The sequence below is a fragment of the Oncorhynchus nerka genome, unplaced genomic scaffold (assembly GCF_034236695.1).
Source record: "Oncorhynchus nerka isolate Pitt River unplaced genomic scaffold, Oner_Uvic_2.0 unplaced_scaffold_1408, whole genome shotgun sequence".
In the NCBI taxonomy this organism is placed as follows: domain Eukaryota; kingdom Metazoa; phylum Chordata; class Actinopteri; order Salmoniformes; family Salmonidae; genus Oncorhynchus; species Oncorhynchus nerka.
Window position 1 is genome coordinate 62,249 of NW_027039903.1, and position 27,702 is coordinate 89,950.

At 46.8% G+C, this 27,702-nt stretch overlaps 1 protein-coding gene across 1 annotated transcript in view; it reads right to left on the bottom strand.

Moving 5' to 3' along the window:
• LOC135568764 (ras-related protein Rab-26-like) overlaps positions 1–27,702 on the bottom strand; it is a 111,730-nt gene that overhangs the window by 55,093 nt on the left and 28,935 nt on the right. The window contains exons 2-3 of the mRNA XM_065015471.1: positions 13,665–13,706; positions 11,783–11,849 (exon numbers count right to left, since the gene is read on the bottom strand). Of these exons, the coding sequence (XP_064871543.1) occupies positions 11,783–11,849; positions 13,665–13,706 (109 nt within the window). The remainder of the gene's footprint in view (positions 1–11,782; positions 11,850–13,664; positions 13,707–27,702) is intronic.

Consider the following 27,702-nt stretch of genomic DNA (forward strand, 5'->3'; position numbering starts at 1 on the left):
ATACATTTCCCAGTTGTCAGGGTCACATCCAAATGTGGGGGAACGTATATGATTAAATATGAAACTATCTGTGAGAAGATGTAATGTGAAGTCAGCCTTCTAAATGAGAGAATTGTTTTTCATATGAAGTCTTAAGATACACGTTCCCAAACAGGAACCCCCCCCCCCCACCCCCTCAGCTGGAATGTGGCGCAGGGAACGCAAGAAATAATCCTAAAAATATTTAACCTCCACACATTAACAAGTCCAAAAGCTCAAATGAGAGATAAACAAGTTGTTTATCTACCCAGCAAGTCAGATTTCTAAAATGTTTTACGGCGAAAACATAGCACATATTTATGTCAAACCACCACCGCAGACATAGCTCATTAGCATAGCCAAGTAGGAAAAAATATGCAATCAACAAACGCAGGATTAAAAGAAAAATCATTTCACTAACCTTTTGAAATCTTCATCAGATGACAGTAATATAACATGTTACACAGTACATTCATTTTTTTTTCAATAATCTGCAATATATATCCATAAATCTCTGTTTACAATGACGCATCGTTCAAAAAATGCTACTAAAATGTCAGGAGAAATGAAATAGCTCCGGCAGATAACGTCAGCTAACAAGGAATACACATCATAAACTTTGACTAAATATGCATGTTTTACATATGTATAGGAAGATACACTTCTTCTAAATGCAATCGCTGTGTTACATTTATTTTTAACGTTACAGGTTGCGTTCACTAGGCTATACTAGGAGTCAGCGCTCCAAAATTAGCATTATGGCTCCTCTATCTTGGAGTCGACAGAAACCCAAAATTACCACATAAATATTCCCTTACCTTTGCTGTTCTTCCATCAGAAGACCTGGAAGGGATTATACTTACCAAAACAGCGTTTAGTTTTCAAGTCTGTGTCTTTCGGTTCTCAAAATAGCCACATTTCGGTCGAAATGTAGGCAAAATTCAAGTGGATGCGCACCAAAACGTCGAACTTACATATTATATGTCGAGTAAACTTGTCAATCTATGTTCATAATTAAGCTTTAACATGTTATAAAGGTGCACAGAAATCGTGAGGACGAAGCGAAACACACACGTCGTTTAATCGATCCTGAGGAAAAGACATCACCCGAGCAGAGCGCGCATAAGCGTACCCTTTTTTTTCGCGTGACCGAGACCTTTCGGCACGCTCAAAGTCTCGTGAGCACGCAATTCTCACAATGAGAAGCCCCATTGAAAGCAGGCTTCGCGCTGAACACGTATAGACTGTTCCCAGAGCTGTAACTGTTTGGGAAGTGCGTATACGATGACGTCAAAGTTGGGCCAACTTTTTCCATGACAAGAGAGACTTTGGGAGAATGCATGCCCTGAGACTTCTGCTTTACATAGAGACAAAATTTAAACGGTTTTAGAAGCTTTAGAGTGTTTTGTATTCGATAATATTTTTTATATGCATATATTAGCAACTTTTGACAAAAATGTATCCTGTTTTATATGGGTACCCAATTCCTCCAGAAGGGGCAGTAAACAGGGGTAGCCTTAACAGGTCTTAACCAAGTCAGTTGGCTACGCCCAAGTGAGCGTAGACATTACATCGGAGTCATGGAGTGCCCCCTTTTCCCAGAAGTGTATAAAACCCCTTCCGACAAAATGTACATTATACCAACGAGACCAACAGTGTGAGCTGAGAGGGACGTAATGGCTAGAACTCTGAAACTTTCAACAGAGAACCAGAACATCTCTACAAAACTAAAGACCACACAGGAACATTCAGTCTGCAGCTGTTTAAGTACTTTAGTCTGGTAAACATGACCAAGAACTACCGGGTGGTACTCTGAAAGATCCATTCTGGAAAACATTAAATATTTATAGTAATTTAACTTCTTGCGTCGAGCCATCCCGGATCCGGTATCGTGACTACAGCCTCAAGCTCATTACCATAACGCAACGTTAACTATTCATGAAAATCGCAAATGAAATGAAATGAATCTATTTGCTCTCAAGCTTAGCCTTTTGTTAACAACACTGTCATCTCAGATTTTCAAAATATGCTTCTCAACCATTGCAAAACAAGCATTTGTTTAACAGTATTGATAGCTAGCGTAGCATTTAGCATAGCATTTAGCGTTAGCATTCAGCAGGCAACATTTTCACAAAAACCAGAAAAGCATTCAAATAAAATCATTTACCTTTGAAGAACTTCGGATGTTTTCAATAAGGAGACTCTCCGATAGCAAATGTTCAGTTTTTCCTGAAAGATTATTTGTTTAGGACAAATCGCTCCGTTTTCTGCGTCACGTTTAGCTACGAAAAAAACCTGTATCCAGGATTGTGTAAATCTATCCGCAAGCTCATTCGCATAACACAACGTTAACTATTCATGAAAATCGCAAATGAAATTAAATTAATCTATTTGCTCTCAAGCTTAGCCTTTTGTTAACAACACTGTCATCTCAGATTTTCAAAATATGCTTTTGAACCATAGCTAAACAAGCATTTGTGTAACAGTATTGATAGCCTAGCATAGGATTATGCCTGTCTTTCAGCATGCAACATTTTCACAAAAACCAGAAAAGGATTCAAATAAAATCATTTACCTTTGAAGAACTTCAGATGTTTTCAATGAGGAGACTCTCAGTTAGATAGCAAATGTTCCGTTTTTACAAAAAATATTATTTGTGTCGACTAATCGCTCCGTTTTGTTCATCACGTTTGGGTAAGAAAAAAAAGAAAAAGAAAAAAGAAAAAAAATATTAAGTCATTAAAACGCAAACTTTTTTCCAAATTAACTCCATAATATCGACAGAAACATGGCAAACCGATGTTTAGAATCAATCCTCAAGGTGTTTTTCACATATCTATCGACGATAAATCCTTCGTGGCAGTTGACTTTCTCTTCTGAAGAAATGGAATGCGCATGGACCTACAGATTACACAATAATTTCGACACAGGACACCGGGCGGGACACCAGGTAAATGTAGTCTCTTATGGTCAATCTTCCAATGATATGCCTACAAACACGCCACAATGCTGCAGACATCTTGGACGAACGGCAGAGCGCATAAGCTCGTTCACAGCATATTCACAGCCTTATAAGGAGACGATAGTAAAACAGAGCGTCAAAAATCCTGCTCATTTCCTGTTTGAAGTTTCATCTTGGTTTCGCCTGTAAAATCAGTTCTGGGGCACTCACAGATAATATCTTTGCAGTTTTGAAAACGTCAGAGTGTTTTCTTTCCAAAGCTGGCAATTATATGCATAGTCGAGCATCTTTTCGTGACAAAATATTGCGCTTAAAACGGGCACGTTTTTTTATCCAATAATGACATAGCGCCCCCATAGGTTGAAGAGGTTAATTTGAAGTTGTCGAGGCGGGACGCTAGAAGTGTTAAGAGTTCATTCGGAAAACGGTAACTTGTTAAATAAACTTTTTCCGTGGTGCCCCAAGATTGTGAATGAGTTAATTGTTGCGGGATTAATTTAATTATCATAATAATTAAACATTGTTAATAGATTTGATAAAACAAATTGACATCACATTAATGATAGTCAAGACAAGACAATAGAGATACTGAGAGATGGAGGTAGGCACGCACAAACACACACTCTCTCTTGTCACAGAATACATCCATAACTATGTCCCTAAAATAATACACCCCTCCCACTCTTCATCCCACTCCTCTCTCTCTAAGTTGTAAATCACCAAACTCCACCACACTCTACACTGGTCACCATGCGGAACACACCAGCCTAGCCTATACCCAGTCTAGCCACAGCTCTCCTTCCTACAGGAACATCCACAGATAACAGCACATTTAATTTATTATGCTCCTCTGTGGCTGAGTGTGCTGCCACTCCGAGAGAGAAGACGGTCTTTTTCCCAAATTTCTCTCTCTCCCTCCCTCTCCGATTTAAGAGGCTTTATTGACATGGGAAACATATGTTTACATTGCCAAAGCAAGTGAAATAGATAATATACAAAAGTGAAATAAACACACAAAAATGAACAGCAAACATTACACAAAAGTTCCAAAAGAATAACGACATTTCAGATGTAATATTATTTGTATATACAGTGTTGTAACGATGTGCAAATAGTTCAACTACAAAAGTGAAAATCAATAAATATGGGTTGTATTTACAATGGTGTTTGTTCTTCACTGGTTGCTCTTTTCTTGTGACAACAGCTCACAAATCTTGCTGCTGTGATATTTCACCCAAAACATATGGGATAATATTAAATTACTCTCTCTGAGCAATGACTGTAGATTTCTGTAGGATGGTAAACAATCAGGGAAAGATGATGAAAGATTAGAGTACTGAGAAAACAGAGGAGGAGAGTGTTTGTTCTCCCTCTAGCTTTATTTCAGATCTGTTTGTGCTGTCTTGCCATTTCCTGAGGTCATTGTTTGGGAGGAGCTGGCAAGACAACACAAACAGATCTGGGACCAGGCTATTCACCATCTAAAAACCAGGATGATTAATTTAGCCACTTCCACATAAATCCCTGTCTAAGTAGAGCGAGTGTAGGCTAGGCTATAGTAGTGCCTCTCCACTGGGCTATTTGTTTCTAGTTGATGTCCTGTCTCTCTTATCTGTCTGATTGCCAGACAGGGTTCTCTTCAAAGAGAGAGAACGGAGAACGGAGGGAGAGGAGGAGAGAGATAATATACATAGAGAGAGGAGGAGATTATATATATATATATATATTTTTTTTCTAGCTACAAGAAAATAGAATGTCACTGCGACAACCATTGAGATATACTATGAAAAAGTGAAGTGGTACAGTAGAACTCTTTGCTGTTGCTGAGAATTTCAGTGAGGTCTGCCGAGCTGTGGGAGGCAGTGACTGGCTGCCAGGGGTTTGACTGTCTTTGCTTTACTAAAGCTATAGAAATCACAGAAGCAGTCCCTCGACTAATGTCTGCGCCTCATTGATTTCAAAACCAACTGGATGTGGCGCAAATGGCACCATCTTCCCTATGTAGTGCACTACTTTTGACCATAGCCCTACGGGACCTGGTCAAAAGTAGTGCACTACATAGGGAATAGGGTGCTACTTGGGCTGCAGTCACTGACTTCCTATCTCGCAGGGTAGCTGAGGAGTTGTTTGGGTTACAGAAACGTCCCAGGGAACCATATCAAAAGCAAAAGCTTTGGGGTTATAACCACATTCAGTTGATGTGGAGGAAGCGTTTATGTGGCAGGGTGTAGAGGCTAAAACATGCACCCATCATACCTGATCAAATGGCGTGGAGAGCTGGAGCACACATTGTAGTCACTTACTGTAGCAGGAGCTCTTATCCAGAGCAACTTACAGTATTGAGTGTATACGTTTTTGTATTTGTCCCCCGTGGGTATCAAACCCACAACCCTGGCGTTACAAGTGCCATGCTCTACCAACTGAGCTACACGGGAGCCACACACACACACCCGCATGGTAATGATGATAGTGGTGATCATGATAATGATGAGGAAGAAGACAAATATGATGATGAATATTGTGATGATGATGATGACCATGAATAATGATGATGATAAGGACATGAAGATGGAGACACTGCTGTTGATGACAACAACGATGAGGTCCATATCTAAATGTAACCTTTAAATGATGAATATAATACCTTGTTCTAATGAAGCCTCTAGAGAGCATGCTCTCTGTCTGTTTCCCTGCTGAACAGGCCGGTCCAGCCCGGTACTGCTTTAGTGGAGATTGATGTCAACCTGGCTAGCCAGAGGAGAGGTGTTTCTCTTCTTAAAACCATTCCAATACCACCTGGATTGTTATTGGCCGGTAGCTAGCTATCTACAACAAAATAGAATGTCACTGCGACAACCGTTGATAGACGTAGCTGGTAAATCCCCTCTGGCTAGCTACTCCGATTTCAGACCACGGGTAAGATAGTCTAGCTAGCTACATTTTCAGATATTACACGTTTCTAGTTTTGACATAGTCTTTTCATTCCAAGTTAAGGTGTACTGTTAGCTAGCTAGCCAAAGTTAGCTGACTGGCTCGCGAGCTAATGATTTCTTCTCATTTAACTAGGTAAGTCAGTTAAGAACAAATTCTTATTTTCAATGATGACCTAGGAACACTGGGTTGACTGCCTTGTTCAGGGTCAGAATGACAGATTTTTACCTTGTCGGCTCGGGGATTCAATCTTGCCGCCCCAGTGTTACATGTAATCATCTTATTATTCGTATCTCAGAGCCATTTGCTTTGCTTGTAAAAGCCTAATGTTAGCTAGCTAACATTGAACCTAGTAGTAATGTCATGAGTTGCGATTATGATTCATTGTTTAGCTAGCTAGCTACATGTCTTAACAATAGACTCCACTATGCAAGTGTCCATTTTAATAGAAAGTCACTGTGACAATTGCTAGCCAGTTAGCTTGGGTGCTTTGTCTGCTGTTGTTAGGACAGAATGCTCAGATCAAACCTTAAAGAGATGGGTGAAGCTAAAGCTTAACAGGGTGTGAATGATGCTGAATGGGTGTAGACAAAGAAGAGCTCTCCAGTAGGTACCAAAACATTCAAAAGTGAGGTTACAAGTTAATCATCATTCATTGCAGAACTACTTTCCAATTGTTCCTAATATGCAGTGAATAATATACAATTTTGTAGCTCTGTGTCGCAGCTTTTATCCAATGTAAAAAACTATTTCAAATGTTGCTAAATAAGACAGAATCAAGGCGAACACATGCTTTTAAGGAGACTGAAAACGTTAGAAACATGCACCATGTGAACATGCTATATATCCACCCATCTATCCACCCATCCATCTATCCATCCACCCATCTATCCACCCATCCATCTATCCATCCATCCACCCACTTATCCATCCACCTATCCATCCATACACCCACCCATCCACCCATCTATCCATCCATCCATCCATCCATCCATCCATCCATCCATCCATCCATCCATCCACCCACCCATCCATCTATCCATTAACCTATCCACCCACCGGCCCATACATCCACCCACCCACCAACCCATCCACCCACCAACCCACCCACCCACCCATCCACCCACCAACCAACCCACCCACCCACCCACCCACCCACCCATCCATCCATCCACCCATCTATCCATCCACCCACCAACCCATTTATCCACCCATCCATCCACCCACCAACCCATCCATCTATCCACCCATCCATCTATCCATCCATCCATCCACACACACACACACACCCACCCATCTATCCATCCACCCACCGACCCACTTATCCATCCACCCACCGACCCATCTATCCATCCACCCAACGGCCCATCTATCCACCCACCCACTAAACCACCCACCCACTAACCCACCAATCCACCTGCTCACCCATCCACCCATCTATCCCCCACCCACCCATCTATCCACCCATTAACCTATCCACCCACCGGCCCATCCATCCACCCACCCACCCACCCATCCACCCATACACACACCCACCCATCTATCCATCCACCCACCAACCCACTTATCCACCCACCCACCCATCCACCCACCCATTTTTCCACCTATCCAGCCACCCACCCACCCATCCATCTATCCACCCATCCATCTATCCATCCATCCACACACACAACCACCCATCTATCCATCCACCCACCGACCCACTTATCCATCCACCCACGACCCATCTATCCATCCATACATCCATCCATCCACCCACCGGCCCTATCCACCCACCCATCCACTAACCCACCCACCCATCCATCTATCCCCCACCCACCCATCTATCCACCCATTAACCTATCCACCCACCGCCCATCCATCCACACACCCACCCACCAACCCACCAACCCATCCACCCATACACACACACACACACCCACCCATCCATCTATCCATCCACCCACTTATCCATCCACCTATCCATCCATCCACACACACCCACCCATCTATCCATCCACCCACCGACCCCCTTATCCATCCACCCACCCATCCATCTATCCATTAACCTATCCACCCACCGGCCCATACATCCACCCACCCACCAACCCATCCACCCACCAACCCACCCACCCATCCACCCACCAACCAACCCACCCACCCACCCACCCACCCATCCATCCACCCATCTATCCATCCACCCACCAACCCATTTATCCACCCATCCATCCACCCACCAACCCATCCATCCATCTATCCATCCATCCATCCACACACACACACACCCACCCATCTATCCATCCACCCACCGACCCACTTATCCATCCACCCACCCACCGACCCATCTATCCATCCACCCAACGGCCCATCTATCCACCCACCCACTAAACCACCCACCCACTAACCCACCAATCCACCTGCTCACCCATCCACCCATCTATCGCCCCACCCACCCATCTATCCACCCATTAACCTATCCACCCACCGGCCCATCCATCCACCCACCCACCCACCCACCCACCCATCCACCCATACACACACCCACCCATCTATCCATCCACCCACCAACCCACTTATCCACCCACCCACCCATCCACCCACCCATTTTTCCACCCATCCAGCCACCCACCCACCCATCCATCTATCCACCCATCCATCTATCCATCCATCCACACACACAACCACCCATCTATCCATCCACCCACCGACCCACTTATCCATCCACCCACCGACCCATCTATCCATCCATACATCCATCCATCCACCCACCGGCCCTATCCACCCACCCATCCACTAACCCACCCACCCATCCATCTATCCCCCACCCACCCATCTATCCACCCATTAACCTATCCACCCACCGGCCCATCCATCCACACACCCACCCACCAACCCACCAACCCATCCACCCATACCACACACACACACCCACCCATCCATCTATCCATCCACCCACTTATCCATCCACCTATCCATCCATCCACACACACCCACCCATCTATCCATCCACCCACCGACCCCTTATCCATCCACCCACCCATCCATCTATCCATTAACCTATCCACCCTACATCCATCCATCCACCCACCCACCCACCCATCCACCCATACACACACCCACCCATCTATCCATCCACCCACCAACCCACTTATCCACCCACCCACCCATCCACCCACCCATTTTTCCACCTATCCAGCCACCCACCCACCCATCCATCTATCCACCCATCCATCTATCCATCCATCCACACACACAACCACCCATCTATCCATCCACCCACCGACCCACTTATCCATCCACCCACGACCCATCTATCCATCCATACATCCATCCATCCACCCACCGGCCCTATCCACCCACCCATCCACTAACCCACCCACCCATCCATCTATCCCCCACCCACCCATCTATCCACCCATTAACCTATCCACCCACCGGCCCATCCATCCACACACCCACCCACCAACCCACCAACCCATCCACCCATACACACACACACACACCCACCCATCCATCTATCCATCCACCCACTTATCCATCCACCTATCCATCCATCCACACACACCCACCCATCTATCCATCCACCCACCGACCCCCTTATCCATCCACCCACCCATCCATCTATCCATTAACCTATCCACCCACCGGCCCATACATCCACCCACCCACCAACCCATCCACCCACCAACCCACCCACCCATCCACCCACCAACCAACCCACCCACCCACCCATCCATCCACCCATCTATCCATCCACCCACCAACCCATTTATCCACCCATCCATCCACCCACCAACCCATCCATCCATCTATCCATCCATCCATCCACACACACACACACCCACCCATCTATCCATCCACCCACCGACCCACTTATCCATCCACCCACCCACCCACCCATCTATCCATCCACCCAACGGCCCATCTATCCACCCACCCACTAAACCACCCACCCACTAACCCACCAATCCACCTGCTCACCCATCCACCCATCTATCGCCCCACCCACCCATCTATCCACCCATTAACCTATCCACCCACCGGCCCATCCATCCACCCACCCACCCACCCACCCACCCATCCACCCACACACACCCACCCATCTATCCATCCACCCACCAACCCACTTATCCACCCACCCACCCATCCACCCACCCATTTTTCCACCCATCCAGCCACCCACCCACCCATCCATCTATCCACCCATCCATCTATCCATCCATCCACACACACAACCACCCATCTATCCATCCACCCACCGACCCACTTATCCATCCACCCACCGACCCATCTATCCATCCATACATCCATCCATCCACCCACCGGCCCTATCCACCCACCCATCCACTAACCCACCCACCCATCCATCTATCCCCCACCCACCCATCTATCCACCCATTAACCTATCCACCCACCGATCCATCCACACACCCACCCACCAACCCACCAACCCATCCACCCATACACACACACACACACCCACCCATCCATCTATCCATCCACCCACTTATCCATCCACCTATCCATCCATCCACACACACCCACCCATCTATCCATCCACCCACCGACCCCCTTATCCATCCACCCACCCATCCATCTATCCATTAACCTATCCACCCACCATCCACCCACCCACCAACCCATCCACCCACCAACCCACCCACCCATCCACCCACCAACCCACCCACCCATCCATCCATACACACACACCCACCCATATATCTATCTATCCATCCACCCACCAACCCATTTATCCACCCATCCATCCACCCACCAACCCATCCATCTATCCACCCATCCATCTATCCATCCATCCACACACACCCACCCACTTATCCATCCACCCACCGACCCATCTATCCCCCCACCCACCCATTAACCTATCCACCCATTAACCTATCCACCCACCCACCGACCCATCCACCCACCCATCCACCCACACACACCACCCATCTATACATCCACCCACCGACCCACTTATCCACCCATCCACCCACCCACCTACCTACCCTTTCCACCAACCGGCCCTATCCACCCACCCACCCACTAAACCACCCATCCACTAACCCACCCACCCATCCACCCGCCCACCCATCTATCCCCCCACCCACCCATCTATCCACCCATTAACCTATCCACCCACCGCCCATCCATCCATCCACACACCCACCCACCCACCCACCAACCCATCCACCCATACACACACACACACACACACATACATTACATTTACATTTAAGTAATTTAGCAGACGCTCTTATCCAGAGCGACACCCACCCATCTATCCACCCATCTATCCACCCACTTATCCACCCATCCATCCACCCACCCACCCATCCATCTATCCACCTACCCACCCACCCACCCACACATCTATCTATGTATCCATCCATCCATCCACCTACCCATCCATCTATCTATCTATCCATCCATCCATCCACCTACCCATCCATCCATCCACCTACCCACCCATCTATCTATCCATCCATCCATCCATCCACCTATCCATCCACCTATCCATCCACCCACTCATCCACCCACCCATCCACCCACCCATCCAGAATAAAAAAAAATTTTTTTTTAGACAGTCACACATTCAAGACAAATGGTAATAATCAAATTGCATTCTCACAGACATGTAAACAGTGAACCATACATTTTATTCAGCTCAATTACATATCATCCTAATCTGCATTTAAATGTTATGAAACTCAGCATACTAAGCAGCACTTTAAGTAACGTATAATGCAGCTTGTTTCTTAATGAGGGAGAGAATCCCTCTGGTTTCTGTCACCACAGCAGCTGTAGCAGTATTGAGACAGAATCACACAAGTGTGTTTGTCTGGGTGTGAGAGAGTAAAAAGAGGAAGTGTGTGTGTGTGTCTGTCTCACCATTGGCGTCACGGTAGTAGGCGTGTGTGACGCTGCGGAAACGCTCCTGTCCAGCTGTGTCCCAGATCTGGAGAAAGAAGAGGAGAATTATTAAAGGTAAATGTATAATTTCCCATTGGGGTGCATTCTAAGTTCTCAGTGATGTTGCAGTGATGTCAATGGGAAGTTAGGATTCACCTCTATAGGAATTAATCATTTCAATACCACGGTTTCATTGCTTAACATAAAACTCCTTTGAGGTAAGACATAGAGTTCAAGTCTCACAAACAAAAATTGAAATGGCATTCACTGTCGCTCTCACTTAACTTAAAGTAGGGGGTTGGGGCGAGGGGGTAGAGGACCAATTTAGAATTGATGTTAGGAACGTTTTGAACTTGGATTCAAACTGGGGGGAAAGCTTGATAATGAATATGGAGTCTTCGTGACTTCCCAGCATGCTGTGCAGGTAGGTGAAGCGGGCATAAGGCATCAGGTCATACTCATGAATATAAACTAGTGGCTGCCTCCGCCCTGTCACCCCATTAGTCAAACCTCTGTGGAATTTCTGCTAATTATGCCTCTCAATCTCCTCCAGCATTTGCTACTGTCCTCCATTACCTCACCACTGGTACTGCCCCCCCCCCATTACCTCACCACTGGTACTGTCCCCCATTACCTCACCACTGGTACTGCCCCCCCATTACCTCACCACTGGTACTGTCCCCCATTACCTCACCACTGGTACTGTCCCCCATTACCTCACCACTGGTACTGCCCCCCCCATTACCTCACCACTGGTACTGTCCTCCATTACCTCACCACTGGTACTGTCCTCCATTACCTCACCACTGGTACTGTCCTCCATTACCTCACCACTGGTACCCCCCAGAGGCTACCAGTCCAGGGGTTTGCTTACTAGGTGTTTGCATCCCTCGACCCTCATGTTGGTTTATAATAAAATACATTTGAAAAGTGATTTTTTTGTGTGCAGTGGAATTTCAATACACGGTGGCTGGCTCTGTGTATGAGTTTTCAGTTGAGTTGTGTTTTTCTTTCCTTCTCTCCCTCTTACTTTCTGTTTCCATCCCACCCCCATCATACAGGTACTAAAGGCTTCTCCTCCCCCCCATACTCATGAATATAAACTAGTGGTATAAACTAAAATCGTTGACTATGTGCAGACTCAGTGAACATAGCCTTGCTATTGAGAAAGGCCGCCAAAGGCAGACCTGGCTCTCAAGAGAAGAAGACAGGCTATGTGCACACTGCCTACAAAACAAAAAACAAATCCAATGTACTGGCTTTGGCAATGTAAACATATGTTTCCCATGCCAATAATGCTTCTTACATTGAATTGAGAAAGAGAGAGGAGGATGAGAGAGAGAGAGAGAGGAGGATGAGAGAGAGAGAGAGAGAGACAGAGAGAGAGAGATGGAAAGGGATGGAGAGGGAGAGAGAGAGGGAATGAGAGAGAGAGAGAGGAGGATGAGAGAGAGAGAGACAGAGGGAAGGGGAGAGAGATGGAAAGGGATGGAGAGGGAGAGAGAGAGGGAAAGAGAGGGAAAGAGAGGGAAAGAGACAGACACACAGACAGAGAAACAGAGAGCCTCTGCAGTGAGTGACTGGGGTCAGGAGAACATTGGGCTTAGTGTAGAAGATTCACGGAGATATAACTACTGAATCAGAATTGTTTTTATTAGTTATTTAGACAATTAGGTTAGGTTGTGCAATTAATTTGTGGTGATAACCCTGATACATCACTGTAGGAGAGATGGGACACACACACACACACACACACACACACACACACACACACCACGCCTGATGGGGTAACAGGGGCTGTATAGTTTGGGCAGGATTGAGAAATAAGGACAGATTATAGAATCCATTATAAGGCTCTTACCTGAAGCTTCACCTTCAGTCTGTCAATGTTGATCACTTTATTCTGGAAAAGGAAAGCAGGAACACATGAATGTCATTAATGAGACATACAGTGCATTCGGAAAGTATTCAGACCCCTTGAATTTTTCCACATTTTGTTACGTTACAGCCATGTTCTAAAATATATTAAATTGTTATTTCCCCTCATCAATCTACACACAATACTGTACCCCATAATGACAATGCAAAAACTGGATTCTTTACATTTTTGCAAATTAATTATTCAGACCCTTTACTCAGTACTTTGTTGAAGCACTGTGGGCAGCAATTACAGTTTAGAGTATTCTTGGGTATGCCGATACAAGCTTGGCACACCTGTATTTGGGCAGTGCAGTTTATCCCATTCACAAGCTCTGTCAGGTTGGATGGGGAGCATCAGTCCCTGCCACTGAAAAACAACTCTACAGCATGATGCTGCAACCACTATGCTTCACCGTAGGGATGGTGCCAGGTTTCCTCCAGATGTAACGCTTGGCATTCAGGCCAAAGAGTCCAATCTTGGTTTCATCAGACCAGAGAATCTTGTTTCTCATGGTCTGAGAGTCCTTTAACTCCAAGCAGTCTGTGGTGCCTTTTACTGAGGAGTGGCTTCCATCTAGCCACTCTACCATAAAGGCCTGATTGGTGGAGCGCTGCAGAGATGGTTGTCTTTCCAGAAGGTTCTCCCATCTCCACAGAAGAACTCTGTCAGACCATCGGGTTCTTGGTCACCTCCCTGACCAAGGCCCTTCTCCTCCGATTGCTCAGTTTGGCCACATGGCTTGGTATTTGCTCTGAAATGCACTGTCAACTGTGGGACCTTATATAGACAGGTGTGTGCCTTTCCAAATCATGTCCAATCAATTGAATTTACCACAGATGGACTCGAATCAAGTTGTAGAAATATCTCAAGCATGATCAATGGAAACAGGATGAACCTGAGCTCAATTTCATGTCTCATAGCAAAGAGTTTGAATACTTATGTATTTTCAAACATTTGCTAAAATGTCTAAAAACCTATTTTAACTGTCATTATTGAGTATTGTGTGTAGATTGAAGAGGAAAATGTTTTATTTAATACATTTTACTTGGCTGTAATGTAACAAAATGTGGAAAAAGTCAGGGGGTCTGAATACTTTCCAAATGCACTGTACTTAAATAGCTTAGGTAACCAAATCAAATGTAGATGACATTCTCTCTCTCCATGTGTTCGTGCAGCTAGTGTGTGAGAAACTTCTCCCCATACTTGACTAATCAGGAAGAGAGATGGAGAAATCCTGTCCACCTCTCCTTTCTCTCTTTCTCTTCCCTCCATCAATAATGCAGTGTTCCAGGTCCCTTTGTTAATAACGTTGGCTAGTTCCTCCAGTCGCCCCGCTCTCCCCTTGTTCTCCTCCTTCTCCTCTCCCCTTGTTCTCCTCCTCTCCCCTTGTTCTCCTCCTTCTCCTCTCCCCTTGTTCTCCTCCTTCTCCTCTCCCCTTGTTCTCCTCTTTCTCCTCTCCCCCTGTTCTCCTCCTTCTCCTCTCCCCTTGTTCTCCTCCTTCTCCTCTCCCCTTGTTCTCCTCCTTCTCCTCTCCCCTTGTTCTCCTCCTTCTCCTCTCCCCTTGTTCTCCTCCTTCTCCTCTCCCCTTGTTCTCCTCCTTCTCCTCTCCCCTTGTTCTCCTCTTTCTCCTCTCCCCTTGTTCTCCTCCTTCTCCTCTCCCCTTGTTCTCCTCCTTCTCCTCTCCCCCTGTTCTCCTCCTTCTCCTCTCCCCCTGTTCTCCTCCTTCTCCTCTCCCCTTGTTCTCCTCCTTCTCCTCTCCCCTTGTTACATTTACATTTAAGTCATTTAGCAGACGCTCTTATCCAGAGCGACCCCTTGTTCTCCTCCTTCTCCTCTCCCCTTGTTCTCCTCCTTCTCCTCTCCCCTTGTTCTCCTCCTTCTCCTCTCCCCTTGTTCTCCTCCTTCTCCTCTCCCCTTGTTCTCCTCCTTCTCCTCTCCCCCTGTTCTCCTCTTTCTCCTCTCCCCTTGTTCTCCTCTTTCTCCTCTCCCCCTGTTCTCCTCCTTCTCCTCTCCCCCTGTTCTCCTCTTTCTCCTCTCCCCTGTTCTCCTCTTTCTCCTCTCCCCCTGTTCTCATCCTTCTCCTCTCCCCCTGTTCTCCTCCTTCTCCTCTCCCCCTGTTCTCCTCTCCCCTTGTTCTCCTCCTTCTCCTCTCCCCCTGTTCTCCTCCTCCTCCTCTCCCCCTGTTCTCCTCCTTCTCCTCTCCCCTTGTTCTCCTCCTCCTCCTCTCACCTAACCCTGTTTTTCTCCCTCTCCTCCTCCTCTCACCTAACCCGGTTCCTCACCCTCTCCTCCTCCTCCTCTCACCTAACCCTGTTTTTCTCCCTCTCCTCCTCCTCTCACCTAACCCGGTTACACACCCTCGCCTCCTCCTCCTCTCACCTAACCCTATTATTCTCCCTCCCTCCCTCCTCCTCCTCTCACCTATCCCTATACCTCTCTCTCTCTCATCTTCTCAGTCCTTATTCTATAAGCTATAACCCAGCCCAGTGTCTGCAACTCTATTGGAGGGATGCGACACCATTCTTCCCCGACAAATTACATTATTTGATGTTTGTTGATGGTGGTGAGAAAACACTGCTCCAGAATCTCCCATAACTGGTGTTCAATTGGGTTAATATCTGGTGACAGACATAAATACATACACACACACACACACACTTTAAAGCACTATGCTCCATTGAGACACCTCTTCACTGAGATCTCTTCTAGCCATGGTACGCAAAATAATGGGCAACTGGTCATTTTTATACATGACCCTATACATGATGGGATGTTAACTGCTTAATCAACTCAGGTTACCACACCTGTGTGGAAGCACCTGATTTGAATATACTTTGTATCCCTCATTTCCTCAAGTGTTTCCGTTATTTTGGCAGTTACCTGTATATTGACCATGCATTCTAAGTAGTACGCTAGTGTGGATATTGGAACTTAGCCATCAGTGACTCAGCTCAACGTGGATGTTCTCTAAGATCCTACAGCAACAAAGTGACAAACGGCAAAGTTCAGCTCATGGCTACAGCAAGGTTAAATACCACAGACAGTTCTGGGAAGGCATCTATTCTTCCATCGATCACAGGTCAATGTGACTATTCTACAGGGCATTGTCCTGGGAAATCTCCAAACTGGTATCTTGACTTATGCAGAATTACTGTCACTAGGCCTGGGATTCAATATGATCGATCACATGTTGCCGACAATGCAGCTTTTAAAAGAATGTTACCGCTTTTGCGGAGATTGCATTCACAGTAAAATGCTGCAGATGTCAGCGTGATCAGAAATGACCTTTAAAATGGTGAATTGTCGACAAGCACAATCAGATTGAATCCCGGATTAGATGTTTTAGGTCAATAAAATAAAAGCCACCGAAAGGTATAGTACGTATTCATGATATTAACTTCACTAAGGTAGGGGGCAGCATTCGGAATTTTGGATGAAAGGCGTGCCCAAATTAAACTGCCTGCTCCTCAGGCCCAGAAGCTAGGATATGCATATAATTTGATTTGGATAGAAAATAACGTTTCCAAAACTGTTAAAATAATGCCTGTGAGTATAACAGAATTGATATGGCAGAGCTCCATTTTTATGGAACGGTCTGTCTACCCATGTCAGAGACGCAAACTCGGTCTCAACCTTTAAGTCTTTACTGAAGACTCATCTCTTCAGTGGGTCATATGATTGAGTGTAGTCTGGCCCAGGAGTGGGAAGGTGAACGGAAAGGCTCTGGAGCAACGAACCGCCCTTGCTGTCTCTGTCTGGCCGGTTCCCCTCTTTCCACTGGGATTCTCTGCCTCGAACCCTATTACAGGGGCTGAGTCACTGGCCTGCTGGGGCTCTCTCATGCCGTCCCTGGAAGGGGTGCGTCCCCTGAGTGGGTTGATTCACTGATGTGGTCATCCTGTCTGGGTTGGCGCCCCCCCTTGGGTTGTGCCATGGCGGAGATCTTTGTGGGCTATACTCAGCCTTGTCTCAGGATGGTAAGATGGTGGTTGAAGATATCCCTCTAGTGGTGTGGGGGCTGTGCTTTGGCAAAGTGGGTGGGGTTATATCCTTCCTGTTTGGCCCTGTCCGGGGGTGTCCTCGGATGGGGCCACAGTGTCTCCTGACCCCTCCTGTCTCAGCCTCCAGTATTTATGCTGCAGTAGTTTATGTGTCGGGGGGCTAGGGTCAGTTTGTTATATCTGGAGTACTTCTCCTGTCCTATTTGGTGTCCTGTGTGAATCTAAGTGTGCGTTCTCTAATTCTCTCCTTCTCTCTTTTTTTCTCTCTCTCGGAGGACCTGAGCCCTAGGACCATGCCCCAGGACTACCTGACATGATGACTCCTTGCTGTCCCCAGTCCACCTGGCCGTACTGCTGCTCCAGTTTCAACTGTTCTGCCTTATTATTATTCGACCATGCTGGTCATTTATGAACATCTTGGCCATGTTCTGTTATAATCTCCACCCGGCACAGCCAGAAAAGGACTGGCCACTCCACATTTGCTCTCTCTAATTCTCTCTTTCTTTCTCTCGGAGGAGGACCTGAGCCCTAGGACCATGCCCCAGGACTACCTGACATGATGACTCCTTGCTGTCCCCAGTCCACCTGACCGTGCTGCTGCTCCAGTTTCAACTGTTCTGCCTTATTATTATTCGACCATGCTGGTCATTTATGAACATTTGAGCATCTTGGCCATGTTCTGTTATAATCTCCACCCGGCACAGCCAGAAGAGGACTGGCCACCCCACATAGCCTGGTTCCTCTCTAGGTTTCTTCCTAGGTTTTGGCCTTTCTAGGGAGTTTTTCGTAGCCACCGTGCTTCTACACCTGCATTGCTTGCTGTTTGGGGTTTTAGGCTGGGTTTCTGTATAGCACTTTGAGATATCAGCTGATGTACGAAGGGCTATATAAATAAATTTGATTTGAGGCAAAAACCTGAGGAAAATCCATCCAGGAAGTACTATTATTTTGAAAGGCTGTTTTTCCATTGAAAGCCTATCCACCATACAAAGACTTAGGGACCCAGTTCGCGATCTCTATGGCTTCTTCTACATGTGGCCAGTCTTTAGGCATTGTTTCAGGCTTTTACTCTGAAAAATTTCCAGACATGTGTCCAGTGTGTGATCGGGAGCGCGCATTTCTTGTTTCTCCTTTTCAATTGACAAAGCTTTGGTCCGGTTGAAATATTATTGATTATTTATGACAAAAACCTTCTGAGGATTGATTTTGAACATCATTTGACATGTTTCTACAAACTTTTATTGTACTTTTGACTTTTCGTCTGGATGTTGAGAGCGCACTTTGTGCCTTTGGATTACTGAACTAAACGCACCAACAAAACTGAGGTTTTTGGACACGAAGGGGGACATTATCGAACAAAACAAACATTTATTGTCTAACATGGAGACCTGGGAGCGCCACCAGATAAAGATCATCAAAGGTAAGTGATTCATTTTAACACTATTTCTGACTTTTGTGACACCTCTCCTTGGTTGGAAAATGGATGTATGGTTTTCTGTGGCTAGGCGCTGACCTAACATAATCGCATGGTGTGCTTTTGCCGTAAAGCCTTTTTGAAATCTGACACAGTGGCTGGATTAACAAGACATTTATCTTTAATCCTATGTATAAAACTTGTATTTTTCATCAATGTTTATGATGAGTATTTCTGTAATCTGAAATTTCACCTGATGTTTGTTTGAGACAATGATTACTGTACATAACGTGCCAATTTCAACTGAGGTTTTTGGACATAAAGATGAACAAAAACACACATTTATTGTGTAACATGAAGTCCTGTGAGTGCCATCTGATGAAGATCAAAGGTTAGTGATTCATTTAAATTGCTATTTCTGACTTTTGTGAGCCCTCTCCTTGGCTGGAAAATGGCTGTATGGTTTCCTGTGACTAGGCGCTGACCTAACATAATCGCCTCGTGTACTTTCGCCTTTTTGAAATCGGACACTGTGGTGGGATTAACAAGAAGTTTCTTTAAAATGGTGTATAATACTTGTATGTTTGAGGAATTTTTGTTGTTTTGAATTTGGCGCCCTGCAATTTTTAAAAATACTTTCTTTAAATCCTGAACAAAAACTGTTGATTCACACAATTTGTTTTTTCTCAAAGACCCTCCCGGGAGCCATTCCATATCCATGGTTACACAAAAAACAGACCAATAAACTCAGTTAATCTCTGTATCCAATCAGGGGACACGTCCTAGTTCCTCCTCATCAATTAACATCTTTAAAGTGTGTATACCTGTGTACCGAGGAAGGGAAGGCATATATAAATTACAGTATAACTCCCCTCTAAAGATAAAACTATTCTATCTCTGTGATCTCACCTCTGTTCACAAGCTTACATCAACATTACAATGAAGCAAATCAAAGCACAAACAAACATGCAGATCTGATTCATCACTAATGCCATGGCAACCACATGGCGACGCTCAGAAAACATTCTCAGAATATCCCTTGTTGCTGTGAGATGCGCCAGACCCCCCTGCTTTCCCTGGGGAAGCAGCAAAGATGCTCTACTCCTTCAAGATCGCCTACTCCGCCCACACAGAGCACTACTGATAAAGATAAAATCTTTGATGACTTGTTGATTTACCCTCCCAGGGTTCCAGTGAAGAGGACTCATACATATTCAGTGGTGGTGTTCATTCGGCACCAAACAGAAGAAAACAGACTGAAACAAGGACTAACTACCTGGATGGATCCAATAAAAAAAAAAGAAGCTAATTTTCATTGCCCGTTGCAAAATGTTTAAAAGCATTTTCCATTGCGTGCCCTAATGAACACGACCCTGGGTTGTTCCTCCCAGTAATCACAATCTAAGACATGAGTGGAGACTGTGTGTCTCTATCTGTCATGAAAGACAGCTCACACAGTGCTTCAGGCCTGTTGAATATTCAGTGACCCAGAGAAAACACAGTGTAAAGTGGTTCCCAGTGGGGTTTAGGATACAGCTCACTAGAATCCACTGATAGATGGGATGACTAGGCCTAATAATCATGTCTAGGACCACTCAGCCTGATGGCATTAGAGCAGCTGAAACTGCCACAGGACTCCAATGGGCTCTCTCTCAAAAGGTTGATTGTGGAGGCACTGCCAACAGGTATTGTATGATGGTCAATAGATCTGTCAATCTACTGGGGCTGAGAAAAGCTGTGTTCTCCTCGCATCAATCATTTTCAGACACATGGATCAATCTAACACCATTTTACAGGCTATGAATGTTTGAAAAACACATGACTGAACATTATTTAGTTTGAGTGATTATGTGATAAAAGAGCTGGATAGAGAGCTCTCCTATTTGCACTTAATATATAAGTAAATCCCAGACATATTTCTCAGAAGAGTTGCGGAGAGTGCATTTATAATACAAGATTTAAGGCATGTGCTTTCACAATGTACTGACTGAAGGCCCTTCAAGGTATGAAACTAAAACACTGATAGGAGAGTAAGCCCTGTTAGCTTTCCTGCCTTTTAGTTCCTACAGAGTGGAGGAGATGAATTAACAGTGATAATACAGTACTAGTGGAGGAGGGAGAGAGAGAGAGATCGAGAGAGAGAGAGAGAGAGAGAGAGAGATCGAGAGAGAGAGAGAGAGAGAGAGAGAGAGAGAGAGAAAGAAAGAAAGAGAGACACAGAGAGAGAGAGACAGAGAGAGAGAGACCGGGAGAGAGAGAAACCGAGAGAGAGAGAGACCGAGAGAGAGAGACCGAAGGAGAGAGAGACCGAGAGAGAGAGACTGAAGGAGAGAGACCGAGAGAGAGAGAGACCGAAGGAGAGAGACCGAGAGAGAGAGAGACCGAAGGAGAGAGAGACCGAGAGAGAGAGACCGAAGGAGAGAGAGACCGAGAGAGAGACTGAAGGAGAGAGACCGAGAGAGAGAGAGACCGAAGGAGAGAGACCGAGAGAGAGAGACCGAGAGAGAGAGACCGAAGGAGAGAGACCGAGAGAGAGAGAGACAGAGAGAGAGAGACACACACAGAGAGAAAGAGAGAGACAGATAGTTATTTTGCTCAGTAATTACTGATAGGCCCACAGGGGTCTAGGCTAGGCTGAACTGTACATCTCCAGAGCGGCTTGTCAGAGAGCACAGTAATGGGGAAATAAACTCAAAGACGGAGGCCCTCAGAGATAGGAAGGCCCTCTTTGCTCCTCTCCTTTTTGGAGACCCCTGTCAGGGTTTGCCAAACGGTACTGTGCACGCTCAAAGACACACAGATACACAAACACACACCCTTACCATAACCATTTGGAGTGAATGCCTAAACTTAACTTTAACACAATTATAATTTTAGGGTCTGCAACAACTTCAAAATGTGATATTTGAGAAACATGGATGAACATCTAATTCTGATGTGAGACCGTGTTAGTTGCCCAGACCACCATTCATCTACCACCAAGCCACAGGACAGGTCTCATCTACCACCAGGCCACAGGACAGGTCTCATCTCCCACCAAGCCACAAGACAGGTCTCATCTCCCAACAGACCACAAGACAGGTCTCTTCTCCCACCAGACCACAAGACAGGTCTCATCTCCCACCAGGCCACAAGACAGGTCTCATCTACCACCAGGCCACAAGACAGGTCTCATCTCCCACCAGACAGGTCTCATCTCCCACCAGGCCACAAGACAGGTCTCATCTCCCACCAGACCACAAGACAGGTCTCATCTCCCACCAGACCACAAGACAGGTCTCATCTCCCACCAGACCACAGGACAGGTCTCATCACCCACCAGGCCACAGGACAGGTCTCATCTACCACCAGGCCACAAGACAGGTCTCATCTCCCACCAGACCACAAGACAGGTCTCATCTCCCACCAGGCCACAAGACAGGTCTCATCTCCCACCAGACCACAAGACAGGTCTCATCTCCCACCAGACCACAGGACAGGTCTCATCACCCACCAGGCCACAAGACAGGTCTCATCTCCCACCAGGCCACAAGACAGGTCTCATCTCCCACCAGACCACAGGACAGGTCTCATCTACCACCAGGCCACAAGACAGGTCTCATCTACCACCAGGCCACAGGACAGGTCTCATCTCCCACCAGGCCACAAGACAGGTCTCATTTCCCACCAGACAAGTCTCATCTCCCACCAGGCCACAGGACAGGTCTCATCACCCACCAGGCCACAGGACAGGTCTCATCTACCACCAGGCCACAGGACAGGTCTCATCTCCCACCAGGCCACAAGACAGGTCTCATCTCCCACCAGACCACAAGACAGGTCTCATCTCCCACCAGGCCACAAGACAGGTCTCATCTCCCACCAGACCACAAGACAGGTCTCATCTCCCACCAGACCACAGGACAGGTCTCATCACCCACCAGGCCACAAGACAGGTCTCATCTACCACCAGGCCACAGGACAGGTCTCATCTCCCACCAGGCCACAAGACAGGTCTCATCTACCACCAGGCCACAAGACAGGTCTCATCTCCCACCAGACCACAGGACAGGTCTCATCTACCACCAGGCCACAAGACAGGTCTCCTCTACCACCAGGCCACAGGACAGGTCTCATCTCCCACCAGGCCACAAGACAGGTCTCATTTCCCACCAGACAAGTCTCATCTACCACCAGACCACAGGACCGGTCTCATCTCCCACCAGGCCACAGGACAGGTCTCATCTACCACCAGGCCACAGGACAGGTCTCATCTCCCACCAGACCACAAGACAGGTCTCTTCTCCCACCAGACCACAAGACAGGTCTCATCTCCCACCAGGCCACAAGACAGGTCTCATCTACCACCAGGCCACAAGACAGGTCTCATCTACCACCAGGCCACAGGACAGGTCTCATCTCCCACCAGGCCACAAGACAGGTCTCATTTCCCACCAGACAAGTCTCATCTCCCACCAGGCCACAGGACAGGTCTCATCACCCACCAGGCCACAGGACAGGTCTCATCTACCACCAGGCCACAGGACAGGTCTCATCTCCCACCAGGCCACAAGACAGGTCTCATCTCCCACCAGACCACAAGACAGGTCTCATCTCCCACCAGGCCACAAGACAGGTCTCATCTCCCACCAGACCACAAGACAGGTCTCATCTCCCACCAGACCACAGGACAGGTCTCATCACCCACCAGGCCACAAGACAGGTCTCATCTACCACCAGGCCACAGGACAGGTCTCATCTCCCACCAGGCCACAAGACAGGTCTCATCTACCACCAGGCCACAAGACAGGTCTCATCTCCCACCAGACCACAGGACAGGTCTCATCTACCACCAGGCCACAAGACAGGTCTCCTCTACCACCAGGCCACAGGACAGGTCTCATCTCCCACCAGGCCACAAGACAGGTCTCATTTCCCACCAGACAAGTCTCATCTACCACCAGACCACAGGACCGGTCTCATCTCCCACCAGGCCACAGGACAGGTCTCATCTACCACCAGGCCACAGGACAGGTCTCATCTCCCACCAGACCACAAGACAGGTCTCTTCTCCCACCAGACCACAAGACAGGTCTCATCTCCCACCAGGCCACAAGACAGGTCTCATCTCCCACCAGGCCACAAGACAGGTCTCATCTACCACCAGGCCACAAGACAGGTCTCATCTACCACCAGGCCACAGGACAGGTCTCATCTCCCACCAGGCCACAGGACAAGTCTCATCTCCCACCAGACAGGTCTCATCTCCCACCAGGCCAAAAGGACAAGTCTCGTCTACCACCAGACCACAAGACAGGTCTCATCTCCCACCAGACAGGTCTCATCTCCCACCAGGCCAAAGGATAGGTCTCATCTCCCACCAGGCCACAAGACAGGTCTCATCTACCACCAGGCCACAAGACAGGTCTCATCTACCACCAGGCCACAGGACATGCCTCATCTCCCACCAGGCCACAGGACATGCCTCATCTCCCACCAGGCCACAGGACAGGTCTCATCTAGCACCAGGCCACAAGACAGGTCTCATCTCCCACCAGACCACGGGACTGGTCTCATCTACCACAAGACAGGTCTCATCTACCACAAGACAGGTCTCATCTACCACCAGGCCACAGGACAGGTCTCATCTACCACCAGACAGGTCTCATCTCCCACCAGGCCACAAGACAGGTCTCATCTCCCACCAGGCCACAAGACAGGTCTCATCTACCACCAGACAGGTATCATCTCCCACCAGACAGGTCTCATCTCCCACCAGACAAGTCTCATCTACCACCAGACCACAGGACCGGTCTCATCACCCACCAGGCCACAGGACAGGTCTCATCACCCACCAGGCCACAGGACAGGTCTCATCTACCACCAGGCCACAGGACAGGTCTCATCTACCACCAGGCCACAGGACAGGTCTCATCTCCCAAGACAGGTCTCATTTACCACCAGCCCACAGGACAGGTCCCAATATCCTTTACAAGTAACTTAAATTAAGACACTTGGGGATTGAACAGGCACAGGGGCAAAACAGTAAATCCTCAGTCCTCTGGCTGGTAAATACTGTATGCAACGTGTTATACGATATACTGTATATATTTATGAGGCTAGAGTCTGCTGTTGTTCTGTACAGCCATAACAAGCTAAATATCTCAGCCAAGTATCTCAAGATATACTGTATATATACACATACACACGATTCTTCATTCTCTCTCTCTACCTCTACCCCTTCTCTCCATCTCTCCTCAATCTTTCTCCCTGTGCCAGATCTCTCCCCCTCCTTACCTGTCCATTCCCCTCTTCCGCCTTCTCCCTCCCTCCCTCTACTCCCACCATCCTTCCCATCTCTCAGACGGCCTCAGTCTGAGTTTATTTCCCCATTACTGTGCTCTCTGACAAGCTGCTCTGGAGATGTACAGTCCAGTCTAGCCTAGACCCCTGTGGGTCTGTCAGTAATTACTGAGCAAAATAACACCAGCTCTCCCTCCCTCCAGTAAGTGTTGTTAAATATTCATGTTCCTCTTCAGGGTCGACCTCTTTGCATCCTGGTGGCATTAGGACAGCAGGTGGCACAGCTCAATCTCACTAATTAGAAACGCTACCCCAGACAGAGCACACACACACACATAAATCTGTCATTTTAATAAAACATACTGGTGGAAATACTTTCCTATGTAACAGTAACTTCAGCAACAAACTTCAGAGTGAAATAATCTGTTGTTCTTGAATTTTGTAAAGACTTCAGTTGTCATAGCTCCAGGATCTCCTCTGGAAGTTCATCATCTCTGCGGTTTTGAAATGTATTTGTTGAGTCACATCCTTATTCCTCCAGGATGAGCAGGTGTAGAGAAATGTACCCAGGGACCCAGTATGTCGATGGGCATGGAGATTGTGGGCATCGTCCTGGGAGTAATGGGATTAATCACCACCATTGTAGTGTGTGCACTCCCCACCTGGATGGAGACAACCTTCACATCAGCTAACTTGGTCACCACGGAGGTGGTCTGGGACGGCCTGTGGATAAGCTGTGTGAAAATGAGCACGAGCCAGATTCAGTGTGAGGTCTACGACTCCATGCCAAGCTCCGCATGGAGCTCCAACCTGCAGGCCACCAGAGCTCAGTCAGTCATTTAGGTGAAACATGGATGTGAAAAATACCTTTCTATGACTTCTCTATAACTTTGAAATAGACGAGGCTGTCAAAGCCATAGAATTAGAATTAGAATACAAGAATGGACATGAATGTTATTATGACAGTATAAAATGTCAGCCATTTTGGTCAGGGAGTAGGTCAGTTGGTCCTCCCCTTCAACTACACCGATTGAAGTGGATTTAAGTAACATCAATAAGGGATCATAGCTTTCACCTGGATTAAACTGATCAGTCTGCCATGGAAAGAGCAGGTGTCCTTAATGTTTTCTACACTCAATGTATATTTTAGATGCTATTTATACAGAGTTGGTATAAAACCTGTATGAACTATAATTATATGAGATTATTTTAGGGTGACAATTATATATCACATGCCTTACTTTTATTTTCCTGCATAAGTAAAAGCAGGAAAGGCATCACGTATGACTAGACCCGCACAGAATCTGCGCATGCAGAATTCCGACGAATATCCGCAGAATTTCCAATAAAATGCATAGGATTCGAAAGCTAAAAAGCTGCCAGCTGAGAGCAAAGTTAAATAAAATTGTATTGTTGAATAACAGTTTTTCCACCGTTTTCATTGATGTACTGTATATCAAATCAACGAAAAGTTGTGAGTGGGAGGTGCAGGGTGCAGACAGCTCTGTGAATGAATGACAGCGGTCTGAGGAAAGAAGTATCTGATTAAAAAGAACAGATTAACAGCAGAGGAGCTGAGGAGTAAATGTTTGGCGACCAGAATAACAGCCAGGGACAAGGTCAGGGAGTTTCCAGCTGAACTGTACGAGGATGGAGGAGTAAATGTTTGGCGACCAGAATAACAGCCAGGGACAAGGTCAGGGAGTTTCCAGCTGAACTGTACGAGGATGGAGGAGTAAATGTTTGGCGACCAGAATAACAGGCAGGGACAAGGTCAGGGAGTTTCCAGCTGAACTGTACGAGGATGGAGGAGTAAATGTTTGGCGACCAGAATAACAGCCAGGGACAAGGTCAGGGAGTTTCCAGCTGAATTGTACGAGGATGGAGGAGTACTTGTCTGCAAAGTCTGTCAGCATTCAATCGATTACATGCGGTGTCAAACTGAGGTGGAGCACCTGAGGTCGCTCCGACACAAAAATAGGAGGGCTATTGGACCAGGTAAACATTTGGAGGCTTTAGCTAGCGACAGATATATTATCTAGCTAGTAGGTTTGTTGTAGTTAGCTAATATCTGTTCTTGACTAATCCATTTTTGTCTGTATCTACATAGTAGCTGCTTCAGTGTGCCCCTGCTTCAGCAGTCAGCTAGTTAACGTTAGCCGTGCAAGCTTTCCACGCTGTCACTTTCCATGCTGTCATTCCAGCTCCATCACATCATTTAGCCTAGCTAGCTAACTTAGCTAGCTAACATTACTTCAGCTAACAAATTAGCCAAAGTGAT